This window comes from Adiantum capillus-veneris, chromosome 5 (genome assembly GCF_014529385.1).
Source record: "Adiantum capillus-veneris isolate H3 chromosome 5, ASM1452938v2, whole genome shotgun sequence".
Lineage (NCBI taxonomy): Eukaryota > Viridiplantae > Streptophyta > Polypodiopsida > Polypodiales > Pteridaceae > Adiantum > Adiantum capillus-veneris.
In genome coordinates this window covers 92,891,453-92,916,060 of record NC_140935.1, presented here as the reverse complement: position 1 = coordinate 92,916,060, position 24,608 = coordinate 92,891,453, and the positions used below count along the sequence as shown (strand labels likewise).

The 24,608-nt window shown below is 45.2% G+C and overlaps 1 protein-coding gene across 2 annotated transcripts in view; it reads right to left on the bottom strand.

Annotated features, from left to right (window-relative positions):
• Positions 1 to 24,608, bottom strand: part of LOC147457741 (RING-finger, DEAD-like helicase, PHD and SNF2 domain-containing protein) — a 103,917-nt gene that overhangs the window by 58,701 nt on the left and 20,608 nt on the right. The window contains exons 2-3 of one of the 2 annotated variants that reach the window (XM_086512564.1): positions 5,577 to 6,474; positions 5,215 to 5,430 (exon numbers count right to left, since the gene is read on the bottom strand). In XM_086512564.1, the coding sequence (XP_086368690.1) occupies positions 5,215 to 5,430; positions 5,577 to 6,430 (1,070 nt within the window). In that variant the 5' untranslated portion in view covers positions 6,431 to 6,474. The remainder of the gene's footprint in view (positions 1 to 5,214; positions 5,431 to 5,576; positions 6,475 to 24,608) is intronic. The other variant, XM_086512565.1, reaches the window with a different exon arrangement.

Below are 24,608 nucleotides of genomic sequence, written 5' to 3'. Positions count from 1 at the left end.
CGACCTCCGTACTCAGTCGTCACGCGAACACTTGCAGTTCCGTCGCCAGTCTCTGCTCCAGAATCCTAGCGCTAGTGCTTTTCTGCTGCTTCCGACGTATCAGAACTGAAACGCTGGCTACCCTTTTATAGGGTCTGGCACCCGGCGGGAATAGCAACCAAAAGCAAAACTGGGCGCTCCTAGAGAGAGGAGAGAGAAAATCGTTGAAGCTGGCGCTTTCTAGAGAGAGGAGAGAGACAGATCGCAAATCAGCCCCCCCTGCGTAGGTTTTAGCGCTGGCTTTTTTTTATCAAGGCCTTGCTTGCTTTATTTTATTAATAAAAGCCTGGTCACTTAAAAGTGACCGGCCACTTTAATAAAATAAAGTGTGAACCTGTTCAAACTTTAAAAACTCACTCAGTTAGTGAAAACAATGCTACACGGACACATTCCAGGCGTCCCTGGGTGCAGGACACGACACAGATGTAATGGACACAGACTCCTCGCAGGAAAACATCTGTCCTCCCGCGACTGTTCCTGCTTTTCGTAAAAAGCTTCATTGAACCCATTTTTATTCTTGTGCTTGCGTTCTTACGCGTATTTTCTTACTCAGTTCGAATTTCCTCCTTAGCCTACGGGATGCCCCCTTACTGATGCACCCGTCACCCATCATGTGACGCATCAGGGGCACTCGTAACCCGGCCCTTTCCACCGAACTTACGAAAACTCCTTCGCGATGTTTACCATCACCCATCAAATGACACATCAAAGTTGTCCGTTCCTGATGGCAGTTCCTGTAGCTACAATCTTTTAACAGTTCTTAGTGCACATAATAAAATATCATAAGAAAGAGATTAATCATTAAAAAAAAGAAAATAGTCCAATTAGCAACAGTCGCCTTCTCAGAGAATCCCAAGTCTTGTGTCAACTTCTTGCACAGAGAAAATTTTTTCCAACTCTGCGAGCTTTTCCTGCAGGACTTAGGTTTCCGCCTGCTTACTTCTCTCTTCGCTTGTCATGGCTTCTTCCCGTATCTTCCCAGAGTCGTCCTCCTTTACAGAGAAAAAGAGAAGACCATGCTCTGATACCACTGTCACAAACGGGAGCGCATAACAATATAAAATATACTCGGATAAATAGAATTTATCACTTAATATTGAAGCCAAAGGATATAGAGAGAAATAGATAGAGAGAGAGAGAGAGAGAGTGAGAAGATCGACACAGTACTGGGGACCAGAAGATGGGCTGGTCCCCCCCCTTAAACAGAATCCTTTATTAGGGAGAATCTTTTTACAAGCACAAGAACCGGAGAAAACCCCTCCGTTCTAAATCTCTGACTCGACGGTCATTCCTTCCCGTAAGGGGAATCCGAGAGACAAGCTCTCAATCCTTTTTCCGTCTGTACTCGGAGTTGAGACTCCGCAGACAATTTCCGAATTCCGTTTTCGGAATTCCCAAGCGTAGGCCGAAGCCTTCTCGCTTCTCCTTCGCGATGAACTACCTGCAAATACACACGCAAACACACGACAACAATTCGTATGGCGAATCCACAATAGATACCTGTCGCTCTTGCACGGGAAAAGCGACTTCCATGCTTCTTAGTCTCGCGATCTCTCGCGTCTTCTGGCGGCAGAGTCTTCTCTTGCTGGCATTGGTAACCCCTTTTCAGTGAGGGCATGTGGTGCTTTTATAGCTCCTTCACCACGGCACGAATAGCTGATCGCGTAGAGATCGCGGCCGTTTTTTCTTTTTCTTTTTTTTCAAAAAAAAAATCGTTTTTTTTTTTTTAAAATTGTTCTACCCGAAATAGGGAGAGAGAATTCGCTGGCTGGTTTTGTTGCTTTATTTTCTAAGTGGCTGCCCACTTATTAAGTGGACAGCCGGCATATTTTAAAATTGGTCCAAACCTGCCCAAAAACTCAATAAAACCTTATAAGTTTAAAACAATGCTTTTCACAACACTTCCCAAGCGTCCTTGGATGCAACCACTTGCACAAATGCAATGCAGACATAGATTCCTAGCGGGAAAGCGTCTGATCTTCCCGGAAAACTCGTTAAAATATTCCGCTTTTTAAGAAAAGCTTCTCAGAACCCATATTTATTCTTGTGCTTGCGTCTTTACGCGTATTCCTCTTTTCCAGTTCGGATTTCCTCTCGACTATGGATATCCCCTTTCCGATGCACCCGTCACCCACCTTGTGACACATCAGGAATACCCATCACCTAGTCCTTTCCTACCGAACTTACGGTACAATCCCCTTAACGATGCTCTATGTCACCCATCCTATGACGCATCAGAGATGTCCGTTCCCGGATGGTCGAATACTTCTTACTGATGCTCCCTGTCACCCATCCGTTGTGACGCATCAGAAGTACCCGTTCCTGGTGGCCTTACAGATATTCCCTTTCACAGTGCTCCTGTCATTACTTTGAATGACGCACTAGGGATACTCTGTACTCGGATGTGTCCAGTGAGAAAAACCCTCTCACTTAAAATTCCAATAATTCATTTAGAATTATTTTTCCTTGGTGTTCCAAGCGAGAAAACCCTCTCGCTTATAAATCCAATAATTCTTATAGAACTATTTTCCTGTAAGATAAAGCCAATATAGCAACAATGAGGGTGGGCCGAGCTCTGCAATGATGACTGCTCCTCTGGCTGTCCCATATCTAGTGAAAAGAAATCTGTAATCTGCCTCTGGGACAGTCTTTCTCTATCTCTCCCCAGTAAAGTGTCTCTATATCTATGTAACTCAAGTAGATATAAGCCCAAGACATCTCTGATCCTCATAACTCATGACCCTAGACAAAGGACCGTAACCCTCTCTGAATAAGCAATGGAAACGGCCCCGTATCTCATAGTACATTGTGCAATGACATATGTAATGTAGCTCTGTCCTCCTGGTATCCAGCTGGATCAGGTCCTGACGAATGAGTCTAGTAATCTCCACCCGTGTAAGAGACATCGAGCGTGCCTGAAGAGAGATTAGGAAAGGGGGCAGCCTATCCATGGTGAAACCGTGCGTCTGAAATCATGATGTCATCTGTGCATATAGTATGAAGTGTCCCCCTGAAGAGCTAACTGTCTGGAAGACTCAAGGGTTAGTCTAGTATATATGTCTCTAGTAGTATCCCACAAGCTGTGCACAAAGGAGACTTATCTTGTAAGCGCCTCAATATCCATAGGAGGGGCAGCTAGCTCTGCTCGAAGCGTGGGGTACGAAGGCCTTGGCTTTGATTAATGGAGAGATCATAGATACCAAGGGCCTCTCCATACGTCTCCAACCATCCTGGTTTACAGAAGGTCCCCATGCCTGCACCCCATACAACACAGCTGAGGCTACTAAGGTATCAAAGAGCCATAACTTTGTCCGAGGTTCCTGGAACTGAACCTGCGAACACATCCTCTCCAAGCCTCCCAAGGCCACAAAAGCTCTAGTCAGTCTAGTCTCTGCTGCTCTCCCCAAAGAAAACCTTGGCCCAGTGAAGACAACCCCAAGGTAAGTGTGCATCTGTATACTCTACAATCGCTTGACCATATGTGAAAGTCGGTGGTGATCTCCTGATCCACTGTGGTGTGGTGTTAAATTGGTTTTACCAAGGTTTACAGACAATCCACTATCCTCTACAAATTTGTGTACTGCATCCAACTGTCGTTGCATACCCTGTGGTGAGTCAAAGATCAACACAATATCATCAACATATAACAACAATGGGCGGAAGCATATAACAACAATGGGGTCACGTTCCTGCCAATTGGGCACCTCTATCACCCTCTGTCAATGTAATCAGACACCTCATCAACATACATACCAAATAGAGTAGGAGACAATGGGCAACCCTGTTTCACCCCAATGGTGGAGTGAACTAAATCAGATATCCCTTCCGGAGTGCGTACATGTCCCATCATTGATCTATATAGAGCCATAATCCCCCAAATCAACACTATGGGCACCCCCATCTCCTGTAGTCTGCGCAATCGAGCTCTCAGTACCATGTCAAATGCTTTGCGGAAATCCACAAAGCTACAATAAATCCGTCTCCCATGTGACCTGCCCTCCTCAATGAAGGCTCTGAGTGTCAGAATATGATCAAGAGTGGAGAAACCCCTCTTGAAACCGGCCTGGCCCTTTGCTCGTACACCCTCACCCTCTGCCCAATTACTCAACTGCTGCTCAAGAATGGATGCATACAACCGTGCCAATGTGTGCCCAACCATAATAGTGCGGTAATTCCCAGGTTCTATAGGATCACCTGCTTTGAAGATAGGCACAATAGTAGACAATCTCCAAGTCTCAGGTAACCCCTCACACATGGCACGATTGGACAACACTACAAGAACCTCTACCAACATATCTCTAGCATGTGAAAAGTGCTCTACTACTAGACCATCATGATCATATGCCCTGCTGGTCCTCGTCCTGTCAATGAATAACTCAATGTGTATACATTGTAGGCAAGGGGTTGCTTATATAGCAACCTCAGTAAATTGCCCTACCCAGACTTTGAAAAATAAGGCAGTTCACTTGAGATGCCAAAACTCTAACATTCACTACATCCTTCCCTTCCTGCAAAACACTTTTCCATCAGAAAACACCATTCCTAAGAGTCTTTTGTTCTTAAATGTAGCCATCTTTTCACCTGCTTTACGTATCTTTTCACCTCATTTCTTTCTGTATCTTGAGAGAGAGAGTCTCCTAAACCAATCAACCTTGGCAATGAATAACTCAATGTGTATACAATGGAGAGGGATTGCTTATATAGCAAACTCAGTAAATTGCCCTACCCAGACTTTGAAAAATAAGGCAGTTCACTTGAGATGCCAAAACTCTAACATTCACTACATCCTTCCCTTCCTGCAAAACACTTTTCCATAAGAAAACACCATTCCTAAGAGTCTTTTGTTCTTAAATGTAGCCATCTTTTCACCTCATTTCTTTCTTTATCTTTTGCTTTACGTGCCAGAAAACTCAACGACCATTGAAACTAAGCTCCATTCCTCTCTCTACATGTTTTGTAACCAGATATAGGCTAGATGAACCCTCACAGTACACAACCAAAAAGGAACTTCCCAGTCTCATGCAATAAAAGTAACTTGCAGAAAAAAAGAATTCAACTCTCAGATTGACTGAAAATTTGTTCAGAGTATGCAGAGATAAAACAAGAGTATTCTGCAAATTACATTGACCCTTCACACCGGTATTTGAAACAAAAAACAAGAGGTCACGTGTATACCTGAAAGGATTGTAGTAAAACAGAGTCTTTCCATCTAATGACAAAACCTCCAAACAAAATGGCCATTTGAAATTTCTGCAATCACTGTCACAGTCATTTTGCACTGATGATATCAAGTCCTTTTCTTTCATTACCATCCACTGTGCAGCACGACTTTGGTAAGGCCTGAGCTTTGCAAGCAGCTTTGGAGGAGCCCGATCTAAAGCACACAATCCGCTGAGACAGCACCCAAACATAACCTTTTTTAAAGAACACTGCATTGATCTCAAAAGTAGTAAGTAAAGCCAAATAATCTGCACTTATGTTAACATGAAGCATAGCTTCTAGCAGACCCAGGTAGTGGTCAAAAAGGGACAACTCACTGGTCAGGTCTTAAGGCTTCATAAAGTAACGTAGGATCAAATGTCTGCTGACTTCTACCTTCTGTTTCTTGCCCATCAGTTTCAACCAAGACTGATGATCGCCCAGTTGGCTTGTTTTCAGAAAGTCCATAAATGGCTTCATCAGTATGCAATTCCGGTCGTAGCCACCTCATGACTTTCAGCATACTTCTGCTCCAAAGAGATTTGGCTCCATCCAGCAATCCATTACAGCCGTCAAAGCTTTTCTGAGTGACACCTATTACTAATCTGCAAACAATCTCAGGGTTGTCCACATATTGCTTTTCATCAACTCGAATTAACGGCCGCACACTTATGTAACCTGCTTTGAAAAGGTAAGTGAATGCTGTAATAGTCTCATCTGAACAATCTAGGTACCCTGAAATAATAACTTTTGAGTCTGGCAGTGTGTCTGCATTTGCAATGAGGCCGCCTGGAGTATTGCAGCCCTGCTGTAAAACCTCCAGTCTAACATCTTGAATTGAAAGCTCGCGCAGGCCCATCATAGAATCTCTACCTGAATTTGACAAAAAGAGCCTTGCCAACAAAGCCTCACTCTGAATAACCTCCTTTACACACGCAGCTGATATTAAAGCTTGATAAATAGCTGCCTGAAGGGAAATCTCTGCGAAGTCGACAACGAAATCGCTACCTTTAAGAGGTGAATATAAAATCACACCATTAGATGCATCTTTTGAACCAGGTTCTATCTTGAGCATAGCAGTTTCGGTGGTTGTAGCATCCGCGAAGACATCTCCAATTCCCTTGATGGCATCTGCTGCTTGTGAAAACGAACCTTTGGCTCTTTTGGGAAGACTCTGCTTCTTCTTTGCCATCTGTAAATCCAGGAGAAGAATCCCTTGAACATATAGAAAATATACTGCAAACATGCCACCGGGTCCATGAGACTCTCGTATACAAGTCCAGAATTATTTTCAACAACTTTTCCTTGGTTTTATCTTTACCCAAGCCTTTTAATTCCTCTAAAAGACAATCCACAGATCCCTACACAATGAAAAACCAATTCTTTGACTGGTTGCTCTCTACTCCCCCTCCCGCTTCTTGCAGTGTGTCCTCTCTCACCTAGCTCTGCCTCCATGCATTCACACCCTTGTTTTGCCGATCGTACTCACCCAGATCTTCCCAATTGCCTGTGTTGCAGCTCCAGCTTACCTTGTGCTGCTCCAACAGTCACCCATCATCTCTAAGAGCCACAAACTCTCTCATGGGTCTCTGCAGTATGGCCTCACTGTCCTCCATGGTCAGCCCTCGGGGGGCGTGCTCGATGTCGCTAAATGATGCTCCGATGTAGACCTCATCTACAATGTGAAGATCCTTGTAACAGACTTGGACACTCCAAGTCAAGAATCTACCGCGACACCACAATAAATCACTTCAAAACAATTCACAGTTCACAATTGATTCGACACTCGCCCGTCGGAGTTTCGTGCCTAGAGATATTGGCCCCAAAGACTGGCACCCCTTTCGGTGTTTCTTTTTGTATTAATCTGCAACTCAAAGTACAAGCGAGAAGTCGGGACTCACTCTCAGACTCTGCGTCCAGATGCTCTGAGAAGTGAGAGCCCAAACTACTAATATATAGATTTACAAGGGATGCTAAAAGCAGTGCCCCAAAAGCTTCAAAATCAAAAGCCTCTCATAAGCTTTGCTTGTAAAAGTTAAAGCAAAGCTCTCTCTCTCTCCTCTTTCTCTTGCCAATTGCGTAGCCAGAAAAGCAACATTAGTGTAGGATTTTCATCAAGCCTTGCGTAGGAAAATCAGCCCCTTTTTGCGTAGAAAAAGCAGCCCCCTTTTGGCATAGGGAAATCCGTACAGCTGCTGCCACGTGGCTGTCCATACAGGCTGCCGCAATTTCCGGGGAGATCGTACGGCAATGCCACATCAGCATTTTTCACCCGTACCATTTTTCGGGACTGTTCATGCCAAGGGGTGTGTGTGTGTATGCATACTGGCTGCCACATCACAGGTTTGTGACATACCCCCCTCTTGAAAGCATTGGAATCGCCCTCGATTACGCCTGCAAAACAGACAGAAGCCATAAACTGTCTTAGCAGACACTTACTATTAGTAACGGCGCACTAGAAACACACATCTAGCACATGTACCAATCGACAGTCACATCACACGACATCACAGGACATCACACGACATCACAGGACATCACTTGACATCACAGGATCACATGACAAATCACATTCAACATTTATTCGGATCTCAGACCATGACTTATCATCAATGCAATTAGCAATCGCATCTAGATCCACTCACGACCTCATAGATGCCCAATTGACTAATCCCTATTGCAACCATGTCTATCGAGATCATTCAGACCAAAATGCTGTAGTCATTTCGTCTATCAGTTCTTGCACTTAAACAAGTCAAGAACAAATCAGTTCCATATTATCCAGAATTCCATTTCATAAAGTCATACAGCAGAATACTGTCAGCTCTCAATATCCCTGAAGCTCAAAGAGACATCAGTGACTCTAGTATAAAAAATCAAGGCACCTATTAACAAAGTAGCGGAGTAACTCCCCTCATGTGCAAACCCACTGCACTAGATATCCGGCCAAGCTGAATTCGGGGTTCCATTTGGAATAGACTATGCTAAACCAAAAGCTTTAAGGTAAAGTTTCACAATCTGAGGGTATCTGCTAGGTCCTCCTCCTCCATCCGCTTCACATCCAATGCAGGATAGTTCTTGAATTTAACTCAATCACGGATAGTCTCTATCTTGGCCGGGTCCATCTGCACTCCTGCTCTGCTGAGACAATGTGTCCCAAAAAGTGTATCTCTGATAGGAAAAATTCACTTTTCTTTGCATTAATTGCCAACTTGTGATCTCGTAATGCCTGAAAGACGTGAAGCAAATGTTCTCTATGTTCTGCCTCATCCTTGGAGAAAACAATGATGTCATCAAAGAAAGTGCCAACAAATAGTCTGTACTCTTAAAAAATCCTCTCCATCATCCGGTTAAATGTCGCAGGAGCATTGGTTAGGCAAAAAGGCATCACCAAAATCTCAAATAACCCAAAAGTCGTCCGAAAGGCTGCCTTGTAGACATCTCTCGGCGTGATTCGGATCTGATGATATCCACTTTTCAAGTCGATCCTGCTAACACACGAGGATCCTTGAAGTCGGTCAAGTATATCATCGATTCTAGGAATCAGAAATCTGTTCTTGATGGTGATTCTGTTGAGAGCTCTATAATCGATGCACATTCTCCAAGATCCGTCTTTCTTCAAAACTAACAACACTGGAGAGTAATACGGTGAAGTACTAGGCTGGACAAGACCCTTTCCAAGAAATCTTTCAATTGGTTCATAATTTCTTCGATCTGGGCTCGGCTCACGTGATAAGGTGGCCCGTTCGGTTGTGTGCTTCCAGGTATCAGATCAATGGTATGATCTTCAGGACGAGCGGGTGGTAACTCTCCTGGCAGGTCCTCTGAGAAGCAATTGGCATGAGTGTGGAGAAAATCTTGGCGTTCTTTATCAAGTTCAGACATATTTGTCCTATTCTCATCATTCATCTCTGTCAAAAAGATCGAGTAAACAGACAGACTGGATTTCATTAATTTTGAAATGGCCGAAGACGATACAATAGGGACAGACTCGCCCTTAAGTTTTACATCAAGTACAATGGTTCTGCCCTACTCTGTGGTCAAGGTCACTTTACTCGCCCGATAGTCGACCACAGCGTTGTTCTTGTGGTACCAGGGAATTCCCAAGAGAACATCACAACCTTCCAAAGGCGTTATGTAGAAGTCCTCATGCCCCAAATACCCCTGACAATGCAACCGAAGTTTGCCAATGACAGGTGTAATGGCTACGTCCCCGCCGGGTGCCGCTAGAACTGCCTCTGCTAGTGGTCCCATCCGATCGGGTGTGATCTCGAGCTGCGCCGCCAATTCAGGTGCGATGAAGTTGGCTTTGGCTCCTCCATCAAAGAAGATCAGGGCTTCTTGGTCTTTTACTTTGCCCCAAGCTCGGCAAACATCTGTACTCTCGTCCATGGTGTTGGAGTCAGTATCCACGCAATCTGGAACTAGTCTTGTTTTCATCTTGCCTTTTCTTCCACGTTCCTCAGCTGCTCTCGAACTCTCAGGCCTTTCATCGTCCTTGTCGTTCTGTTCTTTCGATGAATTTTTACGGCACTTCGCGGAGATATGCCCAGTTTCCCCGCATCCAAAGCACTTCCCCTCCTTGATGTAGAGAGCTCTCTCTCAAGGAGTGAGTTTGGGTCGGGCATCTTTTTCTTTCTTTTCTTGGTTTCTCCTCCTCTTTCTACTTTCAGTGTTCGAAGTTTGTTCGGTCCCTTGGGTCATGATTTCATCTGTGGGGTAGGTCAAACTGCCTGAGTGAATGGCAAAACCCCGTTTCGCACGACTCATCAGTTCCTGGATGGAAGCTGACTTTTGTTCTAAGCAGTGATCGCGGATCTCTGTAGGAAGACCCAAGGTAAACCGCTCAATCTGTTCTTTGAACGAGATCTTCTTAAATGAAGAGGCCGGTAGAAAAGAGCTCTAGAATCTCTCACAATAAGCGTCCATTGTATCCTTCTTGGTCATCCGAAGATGGTTCCAAGCAGTTCGTATGTCACGTTGATACTCTCGAGTCAGCCAAGAAGAAATAAAAAGCCTTTTGAATTTCAGCCATTTAACTGGCGCTGTCTTGTTTAATAGAAGCGTGGACCACCAAGTTCGAGCATTTCCCTTAAAGTAAGAGGCAACCCTATGAATCTTGGAGTGCTCTGAGTAACGCCCTCCTGAGAAAGCTATATCAAACTGCTATATAAAAGACAGCTTTCCAAGCATCTCTATAACCAGAAAACGTGTCAAATTTAATTGATTGTCCGCCTTCCTTAAACTCTTGGACTTTCTTGCTTTTATCTTCCAGAAAGTCATATTGGTTGGCTTTATAAAAATTCTTCTTCTTTGCGTAAAAGCTGTAAAAGCTACTGTCGTCAGAGTCCGAACTATCTGAAGACGAGTCCTCTGTAGAACTGTCAACCATGGGGCGAGATTTAGGCTTCTTTGCCTTTTTCTTCCCCTTTCCGAAGCTTTGCTTTTTGCTTCGCTTTTTGCATTTTCTGTCTTCTTCTCTCGAATCAAGGAGTCAGAAGAACTCTCAGAAGAAGAAGAAGAAGAAGACCTGGGTACTCCTTCAAATTGAACACGCTTCTTCTGCTTTCTTGCCGATTCAAATGTAGACTCACGACCCAAATAACCCAGGAAGTCAGTTCCTTTCTTCTGCTTTTTGTCGTGCTTTTCTGCTTTATTTTGCGCGTCAAAAAGCTGAGCAATTCGTGCATCAACCACCTCTTCTAATTCTTGCTCTGTGTACATCCTTGGAGTAGGAGGTCTCTTGAGAGCCGGTTTGAGGGGTGGCTCTCTGGTCTGTCGCCACTGTGAGCGCACCTCGTCGAAGGAGGTCTAGCTCATAAATTCTGCAAATTTCGGGTCCTTCGCAAAATTTAGCATAATCCTTGTTGCATCGCCGATCAATCATCGACGCTCCATCTCTTCGATCCCCGCCTGAGTAGGCTGAGGCGGGCCATACTCCTCGCGTGAATCTTCGTTGTGATCTCTTCCCGCATCTCCGGACGCAGAGGAAGTCGACTGATCTTCGTCTGAAGCCATAGGTGCCACGTAAAAAGGATCGGATTTCCCGTAGAAGAGAAATAGTCCGTGCTCTGATACCACTATAACAGACTTGCACACTCCAAGTCGAGATTCTACCGGGACACCACAAGAATACACTTCAAAACAGTTCACAGTTCACATTTGATTCGACACTGGTCCGGCGGAGTTCCGTGCCTAGAGATATTGGCCCCAAAGACTGGCGCCCCTTTCGGTATTTCTTTCTATATTAATCTGCAACTCAAAGTACAAGGGAGTGGTCAGGACTCACTCTCAGACTCTACGTCCGGATGCTCTGAGAAGTGAGAGCCCAGGCCACTATTAAATAGGTTTACAAGGGATGCTAAAGGCAGATTCCCAAAAGCTGGCCAATAAAAAGCATTTAAAAATAATGCACCACCTCTTACAAGGCTTGGTAAAAATAAGGTAAGGCTTTAAAATAAAATCTCTCTCTCTCTCTCTCTCTCTCTCTCGCTCTCTCTCTCTCTCTCTCTCTCTCTCTCTCTCTCTCTCTCTCTCTCTCTCTCTGTGTGTGTGTGTGTGTGTGTGTGCAGCGCGCAGCCCTGCCTACACGCGGCCCTGCACACCAGCAGGCCATGACAGTCTACTGCTCGTGCGGGACTCCATGGGCTGCCCTGCTGCTCGCCACTGTTCCCCCCACAGTCCTCGACAGCCCTGCTCCCCTGCGCAGCATTGTTGTGGGTCACACCGGCCGCCGCTGCCCTCGCTACCCTGTTACACTGCACAGCACTGCCGTGGACACCTGTGCGCAACACTGCAGCAAGGGTGGCCATATGAATGAGTGAACCGGTAAACCTGCGGGTTTCAAGAAGTGGTTTCTCCGTGCGATCGTCACCGACAAGAAACATGCCGAATCCAAAGGATAAACAAACACCCCCATCCAAGATGGATACAGGTATAGGTACAAATACAGGGGCAGGTAAAGACACAGGTGCAGGAACCGAGAAATCGGTGCTATGCTCGATGCAAGATATTTGGGGCTTTATCTCATCCTTAAAGGAAATGGTGATGAAGCAGGGTGAAGACATCAAAAATCTTGCACTAAAGAACCAGGAATTGGAGCACACAATCCAAATACAGGCCCTGCAAGATGCATTAAACAAACAGGTCTCCAATGTGCAAGACACTCTAGCTACACACGACGAGAAGCTTGCACACATCAGTGATAATGCAACAGGAAATATGACCTCTTGGGCACATGTAGTAAGAAGTACTCCAAATGCCATTCCGCAGACACATGAGACGTATGCAAATGTAGTTGACACAGAGTATAATGAGCGAGAGAAACGCAGTATGAATATTGTGATCCGAGACATACCCGAATCTGACAATGAGAAAGTACTCATGTTGAATGCGGAGGTCACGGACCTCCTTGCAAACACATTTGGCATGCATGATGTAGTGGTGTATGGGGCACACTGTGTGGGTAAGCAGAGGCCTGAGAACAATCGCGCAATTGTATGCACAATGTTGGATGCACGTAAAAGAGCCATCTACTCGAAAATGCTCGCATTTATCTAAGGGACAGCCCAATTTACATCAGTGAAGACAGGACACCCGCGAAACAAAAAGAAAGAAGACAGGAATATGAAGAACGAATGAAAAAGAACACCACCTCCACAGGGGCAACACCACCAGAAGCATGACAGGGGGAAACCCATGGGACCAACGGAGGGGTTTCCTCGGGTTCTCGTGCTTGTATAAGAATTCTCCCTGAATAAAAGAATACTCTTAACGGGGGGGGGACCAACCCATCTTCTGGTCCCCAATACTGTGTCGATCTTCTCCCTTCTCTCCCTTTTGCAAAGTATATTATTTTTTTCAGATTTCTAAGTGCTCGTGTACGCTCCCGTTTTGTGACGGTGGTATCAGAGCTCGGACTCCTCTCTTTCTCTGCAAAGAAGGACGATTCCAGGAAGAACGGGAAGAACCATGTCGAGCCAAGGAAGAAGCGTTGAAGAGGAGCTTCAACAAGTGCAACCTCAGCTTCCGGAGTTGCAACAAATTTTATTGTTTCCAGACGTCCAAAAGCTTTTGGGCGGAATGAAGAAAACGAATGGAACTGATGCAGCCAAGACAACACTGTTGGCGTGAGACCACAGGAGGCAAGAGAAGAAGAACGTGCCGAGGTGCACAAAGGATCTACGGATCGGAATGAACGGCCTACTTCAAGGAAAGGCCAGGAAAAAGCGCTCTCTTTGCTAGACGAGAGCAAGCACATCTCTATCTCATCTCCATCTTACTCTCCTGATTATACTTCTACTTCTCGATCATCTCGTCAGAAGAAGGAAGCCGCTACTACTGCCACTACCCTACATCAACCTAAAGATAAGCCTCGATTCAAGAAGCAAGGTCGCAAGTCTCAACATCGCATGAGAGTCTTCAAATCAGGCGACAATGACATCAAGTTCGAAACCTACAACAGACGGAGAGACATCTCCAAAGCACTGTCCTTCATCAGACAGTTTGAAGTCGCCTTTACCAATGGGCACTTCACAGAAAAATCCAAATTACGCCATGTGGGGACGCACCTCAAGGAAACGGCAAGTAATTGGTGGTTAGCCAAGATTCTGGAAGGTTCTCAGGCCAGAACTTGGGAGAGCTTTAAATCTGAATTTTATGAACAATTTCTTCCGCCTGACTTCGAGCAAGACATACGAAAGGAATGGGACTGGCTTGCCCAGAAGGAACATGAAAGAGTAACGACTTATGTGGACAAGTATTGGTCGGTTCTTCTGAAGGTCACTCCCTTCATGAAGATTGCCGACAAGGAAAAGAAACGAAAGTTCGAAGCGGGTTTCCAACCAGCTTCGAAAGAGTATGAAGGTGTATCCGCATGATACTCTTCAGAGGATGATGGAGTCAGCAATCATTGCTGAGGATTTGCACTCAACTGGGATGCCCAGAAAGATGGAGCATAGCACTTACCGTGCAAGACAAAGAGGGGTCTACGATGACCAAGGGGGCCAAGGAAGAAAACGTCCTCCATCTAGAGACGATGATCATTCTAAGAAGCCAGAGGGCACTGGCAAGCGAACTAAGTACCTTTCTCCTACTCAACTTCAAACTTTCAGAGAGGAAGAAAGATGCTTCTACTGTGGCGAGAAAGGACATATGAAACCGGACTGCCCGCTAAAGCAGCAACGGCAAGAGCAAGCCTCTACGAGGCAAGAGAAAGCAAGGAAGAAACCCACACCACCAAGCTCGAACTCCATTCCAGATGTTCAAGGAAACACAGAAATGGAGAAAGGGAAGCGTCTTCAATTTATTGAAAAGTACAAGGATTGTTTCACGGAAACACTTCCTGATGAACTCCCTCCGGTACGCCCGGAAGATCACCGCATAGATCTCATACCGGGTAGCTCGCCTCCCAATCAACCCCCTTACCGGGTGAGTCTTGCTCAGCAAGAGGAAATTTTGAAGCAAGTCAACAAGCTTCTAGAGAAAGGGGTTAGTACGACCAAGTGTTTCACCCTACTGCTCTCCAGTTCTACTGGTGCAGAAGAAAGATGGCACGTTTCGAATGTGCATAGACTAGAGGTCTTTAAACAAGATCACGATCAAGAATCGCTTTCCGATCCCTCGGATTGATGATATACTTGATAAGTTGCAGGGTGCAAGTGTCTTTAGTCGCATAGACTTAAAGAGTGGGTATCACCAGATACGGATCGCCCCTGAGGATGTCCATAAGACTGCTTTCCGCACAACCTTTGGACTATATGAATTTTTGGTAATGCCTTTCGGCTTGACCAATGCTCCTGCGACGTTCAATCGCATGATGGACCGCATTTTCAGCCCGTATCGAGCTTTTACGGGAGTATTCTTTGACGACATACTCATCTTCTCTAAGTCAGAAGAGGAACATCCGAAGCACTTGGACTTAGTGTTTCAAGAATTGCGAAAGCATGAGTTGCATGTGAATGCAAAGAAGAGCGAGTTCTTTCTCTCAGAGATACACTATCTCAGCCATATAGTCCCTCACAATGAAGTGAGTATGGATCCTGCCAAGATCCGAGTGGTCGAAGATTGGCATATTCCCACTACGGTACATGATGTACGTAGTTTCCTGGGATTATGTTCGTATTATCGAAGGTTTGTCCGAGGATTTGCTCATGTAGCAGGACCACTTCATGACTTGACAAAGAAGAAGATTCCTTTCAGATGGGGATCGAGACAACAAGGAGCTTTTGATCAGCTCAAGTACTTGCTAAGCCATGGACCTATTTTGATAGTGCCTGACTGAAGAAAACCATTTGCGGTTCACTGCGATGCTTCAGGCGATTGCATCGGAGCAGTGTTAAACCAAGAAGGCCATGCAGTGGCCTACGAAAGCAGACGGCTTAAGGATGCAGAGTTGCATGCATCAATCTACGAAAAGGAACTCACGGCTGTGATTCACGCCTTATCCAACTGGAAGCACTATCTTCTAGGAGAGGATTTTGTGATCAAGACTGATCACCAGAGTTTGCGGTATTTTCTTACGCAAAGGAAACTATCTGAGAAGCAGATGAGATGGGCAAACTTTTTGTCTATGTTTCACCTCCAGATCCTTCACACGGCTGGGAGTAAGAATGTGGTCGCAGACGCATTGTCTAGGCGGCCAAGAGTGAACGCTATCACTTCGGTGTATCACCAAGAATTAGAAGCACTACCGGATTTGTATCCGAATGATCCAGACTTCTCCACCATTTGGGAAAAGCTACATCGTGGAGAGAATGAGTTTCCCTATTCCATTCGGGACGGTTATCTCTACCACCATCAGGCTATATGTGTGGCGGAACCATTAAGAAAGAAGATCATGGATGAAGCACACGCTTCGCCTTATGCGGGTCATCGGGGTATTCTCCCTATGACCTTAGCAATGGAAAGATATTTCTTTTGGCCTAGCCTTAAAGCAGACATTGATAAGTATGTCAGGGAATGTTTGGTTTGCCAAAAAGTGAAGTATGATCGGCATAAGACGCCTGGGTTGCTACAACCTTTGCCTGTGCCTAATGAACCTTGGGAAAGTATTGCCATGGACTTCATCATGGACCTCCCTAGAACTCAGACTGGAAATGACGCGATCTGGACCATTGTGGACCGGTTTAGCAAGCAAGCACACTTTATACCAGTCAAGAAAACGATCAAAGCGGCTAGAGTCTTTCTAGCACAGATCTTTAAGCATCATGGAATGCCTAAGTCTATTGTGAGCGATCGAGATCCTCGCATGACAGGAAATTTTTGGCGTGCCTTGATGGATAATCTTGGTACAAAGCTGAATTTTTCATCTGCCTACCATCCTCAAACGGACGGGCAAAGTGAGATAGCCAATTCCAGTGTATTGGACATGTTAAAAGCTTATGTGTCAGACCGGCAATCTAACTGGGAGAAATATTTGCCTCTTGTCGAGTATGCGTATAACAATACCATACACTCATCGACGGGGAAAGCACCTTTTGAGATTCTCTATGGTAAGCCTTTGCTTCCACCGATCCTTTTAACTAAGGATAAGATCTTTGCAGCAGATGAGTTTGTCCGGGATTTGGACACCACCTACGGGCAAGTTAGGAGAGCTATTCTACGCTCTCAAGAAAAGCATAAGAAAGCTGCAGACAAGCATAGAAGGAATCTAGACTTAACAGTCGGACAGTTAGTCTTACTCAAAGTTTGAGAAGGCAAGACTTAAGAAACAAGCGTCTCATAAGGGGAAGGTGGTAAAACTTTCTACCCGTTACTATGGGCCGTTTAAGATCACTGAGCGAGTGAATGATGTCACATTCCGATGAGAGCTACCGCCTAATTGGAGGATCCATAATGCTTTCCATGTCAGTTTACTCCGGCCGTATGTGGGACTGCCTCTGTCACAAAGTGATGACGTGGCGGATAGCAGAAACCCTAATTTCTGCCAGAAACCCTAAAATTCCTGCAAACCCTAATTTTTGCCAAAAACCCTAAATTCCGGAAATCGCGGAGGCGGATTATTATTAAAAAAAAAAAATTTGGAAAATGATGAGCGACGCGAATTTTGCTTTTGCTTTTTTTTTTATAAAAAAAAAGAAAAGAGTCTCTAAGAGAGAGAGAGAACTGATGCTTTTGATTTTAAAAGCTTTTGGGGCTCTGCTTTTGGGCATCCCTTGTAACCTTTAAATTAGTGGTGAGGGCCTCACTTCTCAGAGCATCTGGACGCAGAGTCTGAGAGTGAAACCCTATCCGCTCTCTTGTACTTTGATGATTGATTAATACAAAAAGAAATACCGAAAGGGGCGCCAGTCTTTGGGGCCAATATCTCTAGGCACGGAACTCCGCCGGGCCAGTGCAAATCTATTGTGATCTGTGAATTGTTTTGAAGTGGTTATTTGGTGCTGTCGCGGTTGATTCTTGACTTGGAGTGTCCAAGTTTGTTACAGTGGTATCAGAGCACGGCCGATTTCTCTTCTACGGGAAATCCGATCCCCGATTTTTTTTCCGCGGCACCTATGGCTTCAGGCAATGATCAGTCGACTCCCTCTGCATCTGGAGATGCGGGCTGGGATCACAACGAAGATTCAGACAGAGAGTATGGCCCGCCTCGGCCTACTCAGGCGGAGCAAACAGAGATGGAGCGTCGTCAATTGATTGGCGATGCAACAAAGATGATGCTCAATTTTGCCAAGGACCCGAAGATGGTAAAATATATGAACCAGACCTCTTTGAAAGAGGTACAGATGGAGTGGCAGAGAACCACAACACCACTCCCGAAACCCGCTCTCAAGAAACCTTCTGCCTCCAAGAAAATATACGGAGCAGGAACTGGAGAACGTGGTTGATGCACGGATTGCTCAGCTTTTCGACGTGCAAAAGAAAGGCAAAAAGCACGGCAAAAAGCAGAACAAAGGTACTGACTTCCCGGGATATTTGGGTCGTCAGTCGACATTCGACAAAGCAAAGAAACGGAAGAAGCGTGTTCGATTTGAAGGAGTACCCAGTTCTTCTTCTTCTTCTTCTAACAGTTCTTCTAGCTCCTCGGATTAGAGCGAAGAAGACAGAAAAAAAGCAAAAAGCGAAGCAAGACACAAAGCTTCGGAACGGGCAAGAAAAAGGCAAAGAAGGCTACATCTCGCCCAGAGACTGACAGTTCTACTGAGGACTCGTCTACAGACAGCTCAGATTCCGATGACGGAAAGTTTTATGCGAACAAGAAGAATTTTTTTTTACAAAGCCAGCCAGTATGACTTTCTCGAAGATAAAAGCAAGAAAGTCCGAGAGTTTAAGGAAGGTGGCCACTCGATCAAGTTTGATACTTTTCAGGATACTCAGATGCTTCGAAGGCTTTGTCTTTTATACAGCAGTTTGACATCGCTTTCGCGGGAGGACGCTATTCAGAGCACTCCAAGATTCGGAGAGCTGCCTCTTACTCTAAGGGGAATGCTCGTACTTGGTGGTCCACGCTTCTATTAAGCAAGACTGTGCCAGTTACATGGCTGAAATTCAAGAGGCTTTTTATTTCTTCTTGGTTGACTCAAGAGTTTGAGCGAGATATACGAGCTGCTTGGAACCATCTCCGGATGACCAAGAGCAATACAGTGAATTCTTATTGTGAAAGATTCTGGAGCTCTTTTCTACCCGCCTCTTCATTCAAGAAGATCTCGTTCAGAGAACAGATTGAGCGGTTTACCTTGGGTCTACCTACAGAGATCCGAGATCACTGCTTGGAACAGAAGTCAGCTTCTATTCAGGAGTTGATGAGTCATGCGAAGCGGGGCTTTGCCATTCACTCTGGCAGTCTGACCTACCCCACAGATGAGGCCATGACACAACGAGCCGAACAGACTTCTGGGAATGAAAGTAGAATGAAAAAGAGCAACCCAGAGAAAAAAAAAGGATGCACGACCCAAGCTTACTCCTGAGGAGACAGCTCGCTTCATCAATGGGGAAGTGCTTTGGATGCGGGGAACGTGGACATATTTCCGCAAAGTGCCCTGATAAGGCACAGAAAGAACAGAATGATAAAGACGACGACAGGTCTGAGAGTTCGAGAGCAGCTGAGGAATGTGGCAGAAAAGGCAGATAGAAAAGCAGAACTGGTACCACATGGCGTGGGACCTGCACCGAATCTAATGAATGAAAGTACAAACTTTGCCGCTTTCGGGGCAAAGCGAAGGATCAGGAAGCTCTTTTGAAGGAGCCAAGGCCAACTTCTTTTCACTTGGAATTGGCGGCTCGATTTGGAACTACGCCCGACACACTGACGCCACAGGCGGAGGTAGTTCGACTGGCACCCGGATGGGATGTTGCCATTACACCGAGCATTGGCAAACTTCGTTTGCAATGACAGGGGTGTTCAGGGCACGTGAGTGACGTTCTACTCGGGATCCCTTGGTACCACAAGAACTACGCCGTGGTTGACTACCGGGCCGAGAAAGCGACTTTGATAAATGAAGGGCTTAGAGATTGTACTTGATGAACTTCAGTTTTCTTACTCATTCTTTTGGGAGAACTGAACAATGGAAAAAGATTGAATATGTTTTGACTTGAAGAAAAGAACGCCAATATTTTGTTTTCTCCACGCTCATGCCGATTGCTTTTGAGAGGGCCTGAAGATCGTACCATTGATCTGATATCTGGAAGCACGCCACCGAATCGGCCACCTTATCGTGTGAGCCGAGTACAGAATGAAAAGATTATGAACTCAGTGAAAGACCTCTTGGAAAAGAGTCTTGTCCAGCCTAGTACTTCACCGTATTGCTCTCCAGTGTTGTTGGTTTTGAAGAAAGACGGATCTTGGAGAATGTGCATCGATTATAGCACTCTCAACGAAATCACCATCAAGAACAGATTTCCGATTCCTAGGATCGATGATATACTCGACAGGTTACAGGGATCCTCGTGCTTTAGCAGGATTGACTTGAAGAGTGGATATCATCAGATCAGGATAGCGCCAGGAGATGTCTACAAGACAGCTTTTCGGACGACTTTTGGGTTATTTGAGTTTTTGGTAATGCCTTTTGGCTTAACCAATGCTCCTGCGACATTTAACCGGATGATGGATAGGATTTTTCGAGAGTACAGGCTATTTGTTGGCACTTCCTTTGATGACATCATTGTTTTCTCCAAGAATGAGGCAGAACACAGAGATCATCTGCTTCAAGTTTTTCAGGCATTACGAGATCACACATTAGTGATTAATGCTAAGAAAAGTGAATTTTTCCTACCAGAGATACATTTTTTGGGACACATTGTGTCAACAGCAGGAGTGCAAATGAACCCGGCCAAGATAGAGACTATCCGTGATTGGCCCGACTTGAGGAATGTCCGTGAAGTTAGAAGCTTCTTAGGACTATGTTCGTACTACAGGCGGTTCATACGAAAGTTTGCAGAGGTTGCTTCCCCTTTGCATACCTTGACACAGAAAGGAGTACCTTTTCCGTGGGGACCCACAGAGGTGACTGCCTTTCGGACATTGAAAGAGAAATTGACTACGGGACCAGATTTGACTTTGCCGGACTTGCAGAAGTCATTTGAAGTATATTGTTATGCTTGTGGTCGTAGTCTGGGTGCGGTCTTGATGCAAGAAGGCCATGTCATAGCTTACGAGAGCCGTTTGTTCTCTAGGCCGGAGCTGACAGCACAGATCTATGGGAAAGAGCTTTTGGCGGTTATCCATGCTCTTACTCAGTGGCGGCATTACCTACTCGGAGCGGATTTTACTGTCTTTACAAACCATCAGAGTTTGCGCTACTTCTTGTCACAGAAGCAGCTTTCGGAAAAGCAGATGCGGTGGGTGAACATCTTGTCACAGTTCCACTTCCAGATTGTCCATGTGCAGGGACAGAAGAATGTGGTGGCAGATGCTTTGTCTCGGAAACCGTTGGTTCTGGCTATTTCCGCGATACATCATAGGAGCTTCGAGGATATGGTCGATCAGTATGCCACAGATACAGGTTTTGCAGATATTTTCACACGGATACGGGATGGGGAGACAGTAGCTGGATACACCCTTCGGGAAGGCTACTTGATGAAAAAGACTATGTTGTGCGTTACACGGCCATTGAGGGAAAAGGTTATGACTGATTGCCACTGTCCACCTTTTACGGGTCACCGCGGCATTGCTACCACCATGAAAGGGGTAGAGAGATATTTCTTTTGGCCGAGACTGAAGAAGGATGTGGAAGAGTTTGTGCGCAGTTGCTTGGTATGCCAGAAGGTCAAGTTTGACAGGCATAAAGCATAGGGATTGTTACAGCCTTTACCCATACCCACCCGCCCCTGGGAAAGTATTGAAATGGATTTCTTTTTTTTTTTAATCTCCCGAGAATACAGAATGATCACGATGATTTTCAGATTACATGGCATGCCTGAGACAATTGTCTCCGACAGAGACCCCAGATTTACGAGTTTGTTTTGGAAGGCAATTTGGGAGAACATTGGCACGCGGTTGCAGTTCTCGTCATCGTTCCACCCGCAGACTGATGGGCAATCCGAGATTGCCAATTCAGTGGTTTTAGATTTATTGAAGTCTTGTATCTCGCATCAGAAGACTCAATGGGAAAAGAACTTACCTTTGGTGGAATTTGCCTACAATAACACGATACACTCTTCGACGGGGAAGACGCCATGAGAGATTGTTGAAACTGCTACGAAGGTTCCATCCTTCCTGAGCACGAAAGATTAGAAATTTGAAGCGGATGAATATTCGCGAGATTTGGATACGACTTTTGCCAAGGTTCGCGAGACTTTACAGAAGTCTCAAGAACGACAGAAAAAGGCAGCGGATCGCCATCGTCGCGACTTGAAACTGAAGGAGGATGATTGGGTGCTCTTACTTTTGAGAAGGCACGCCTAAGAAAGAAGAAGGGAAAGGAGAGGCTTTTTCCAAAGCTTAGTATGTGATACTACGGACCTTTCCAGATTACTGACAAGATAAATGATGTCTCCTTCCGATTGAAACTGCCAGATACTTGGAGGATTCACAATGCATTGCATGTGAGTCTCTTGAAACCTGTTAAGGGTGATGTGCCTGATGATGGGGAGCCTGATGAGCAACCCAAAGTGGAAGAAAACGAGGAGATCCTTGTTCATGAACAGATTTTGGCACATAATGATACGAAGAAAGGTAAAGTCCGAAGGCGGTTCTTGGTTAAGTTCAAGAACTTTCCTGCATTTGATGCGAAGTGGATGGAGGAGGAGGACCTAGCAGATACTCCTCGGATTGTGAAACTTTACCTCGATGTTTTGGTTTAGCATAGTCTACTCCAAACGGAACCCAGAATTCAGCTTGGCCGGAGATCTGGTGCAGTGGGATGCACAAGAGGGGAGTCACTCCACTCCTTGTCAACAGATGCCTTGATTTTGATACTAAAGTCACTGATGTCTCTTTGAGCTTCAGGGATACTGAGAGCTGACAGTATTCTGCTGGATCACTTTATGAAATGGAATTCCTGATTATGATACTGATTTGTTCTTGACTTCTTGTGAGTGCAGGATCTAATAGCCGAAATGACTGCAGCATTTTGGTCTGATTGATCTCGAATAGACATGGTTGCAATAGGGGTTAGTCAATCGGACATCGATGAGGTCCCGATTGGACCTAGATGTGATTGCTAGCTACATTGCCGATAAATCATGGTCTAAGATCCGAATGAATGTTGAATGTCATGTGATGTCCTGTGATGTCCTGTGATGTGACTGTCGATTCTGTACATGTGCTAGATGTGCGTTCCTAGTACGTAGGTACTAACAGTCAGTGTCTGCTAAGACGGTTTATGGCTTTTGTCGGTTTTGCAAGCGTAATCGCGGTCGATTACAATGCTTTCAAGAGGGGGGTATGTCACAAAGTGATGACGTGGCGGACAGCAGAAACCCTAATTTCTGCCAAAAACCCTAAAATTCCTGCAAACCCTAATTTTTGCCAAAAACCCTAAATTCCGAAAATCGCGGAGGCGGATTATTATTAAAAAAAAAAAATTTGGAAAATGATGAGCGACGCGAATTTTGCTTTTGCTTTTTTTTTTATAAAAAAAAAGAAAAGAGTCTCTAAGAGAGAGAGAGAACTGATGCTTTTGATTTTAAAAGCTTTTGGGGCTCTGCTTTTGGGCATCCCTTGTAACCTTTAAATTAGTGGTGAGGGCCTCACTTCTCAGAGCATCTGGACGCAGAGTCTGAGAGTGAAACCCTAACCGCTCTCTTGTACTTTGATGATTGATTAATACAAAAAGAAATACCGAAAGGGGCGCCAGTCTTTGGGGCCAATATCTCTAGGCACGGAACTCCGCCGGGCCAGTGCAAATCTATTGTGATCTGTGAATTGTTTTGAAGTGGTTATTTGGTGCTGTCGCGGTTGATTCTTGACTTGGAGTGTCCAAGTTTGTTACAGCCTCCGAGTCAGCCTAGCGGTGAGGAACCTCCTAAGGTTGAGGAAACAGAAGAAATACTCCAACCGGAGCAGATAGTAAGTCATCAAAAGCGGCCCCTCAAGACCGGAAAGATAACACGGAAGTATTTGGTTAAGTTTAAGAACTACTCGAATCCAGATGCTCAGTGGATGACGCAGGAGGAATTAGCAGCTTATCCCGAGATACTGGGGGTATATGTCCAAGCACTACAATTGAGGTCAACTGTTTAGAAGCCAGAGGGATGTTGCTAATTGGACTATTTTCTTATTTTTAATGAATTTTTTTTTTTTGGATATTTTATTATGTGCACTAAGAACTGTTAAAAGATTGTAGCTACAGGAACTGCCATCAAGAACGGACAACTCTGATGTGTCATTTGATGGGTGACGGTAAACATCGCGAAGGAGTTTCCGTAAGTTCGGTGGAAAGGGCCGGGTTACAAGTGCCCCTGATGCGTCACATGATGGGTGACGGGTGCATCAGTAAGGGGGCATCCCGTAGGCTAAGGAGGAAATCCGAACTGAGTAAGAAAATACGCGTAAGAACGCAAGCACAAGAATAAAGATGGGTTCAATGAAGCTTAGCAGGAACAATCGCGGGAAGGCAGACGCTTTCCCGCGAGGAATCTATGTTTGCATTGCATTCGTGCATGTGGTTGCATCCAGGGGCGCCTGGGAAGTGTTGTTAAATGCATTGGTTTTAACTTATAAGGTTTTATTGAGTTTTTGGGCAGGTTCAGACCGATTTTAAAATATGCCGGCCGCCCACTTAATAAGTGGGCAGCCACTTAGAAGATAAAGCAACAAAACCAGCCAGCAAATTCTCTCTCCCTATTTCGGGTAGAACAACGCAAAAAAAAAAAAAAAAACCGGCCGCGATCTCTACGCGAGCAGTTATTCGTGCCGTGGCCAGGGAGCTATAAAAGCACCACATGCCCTCACTCACGGGAGGTACCAACATCAGCAAGAGAAGACTCTG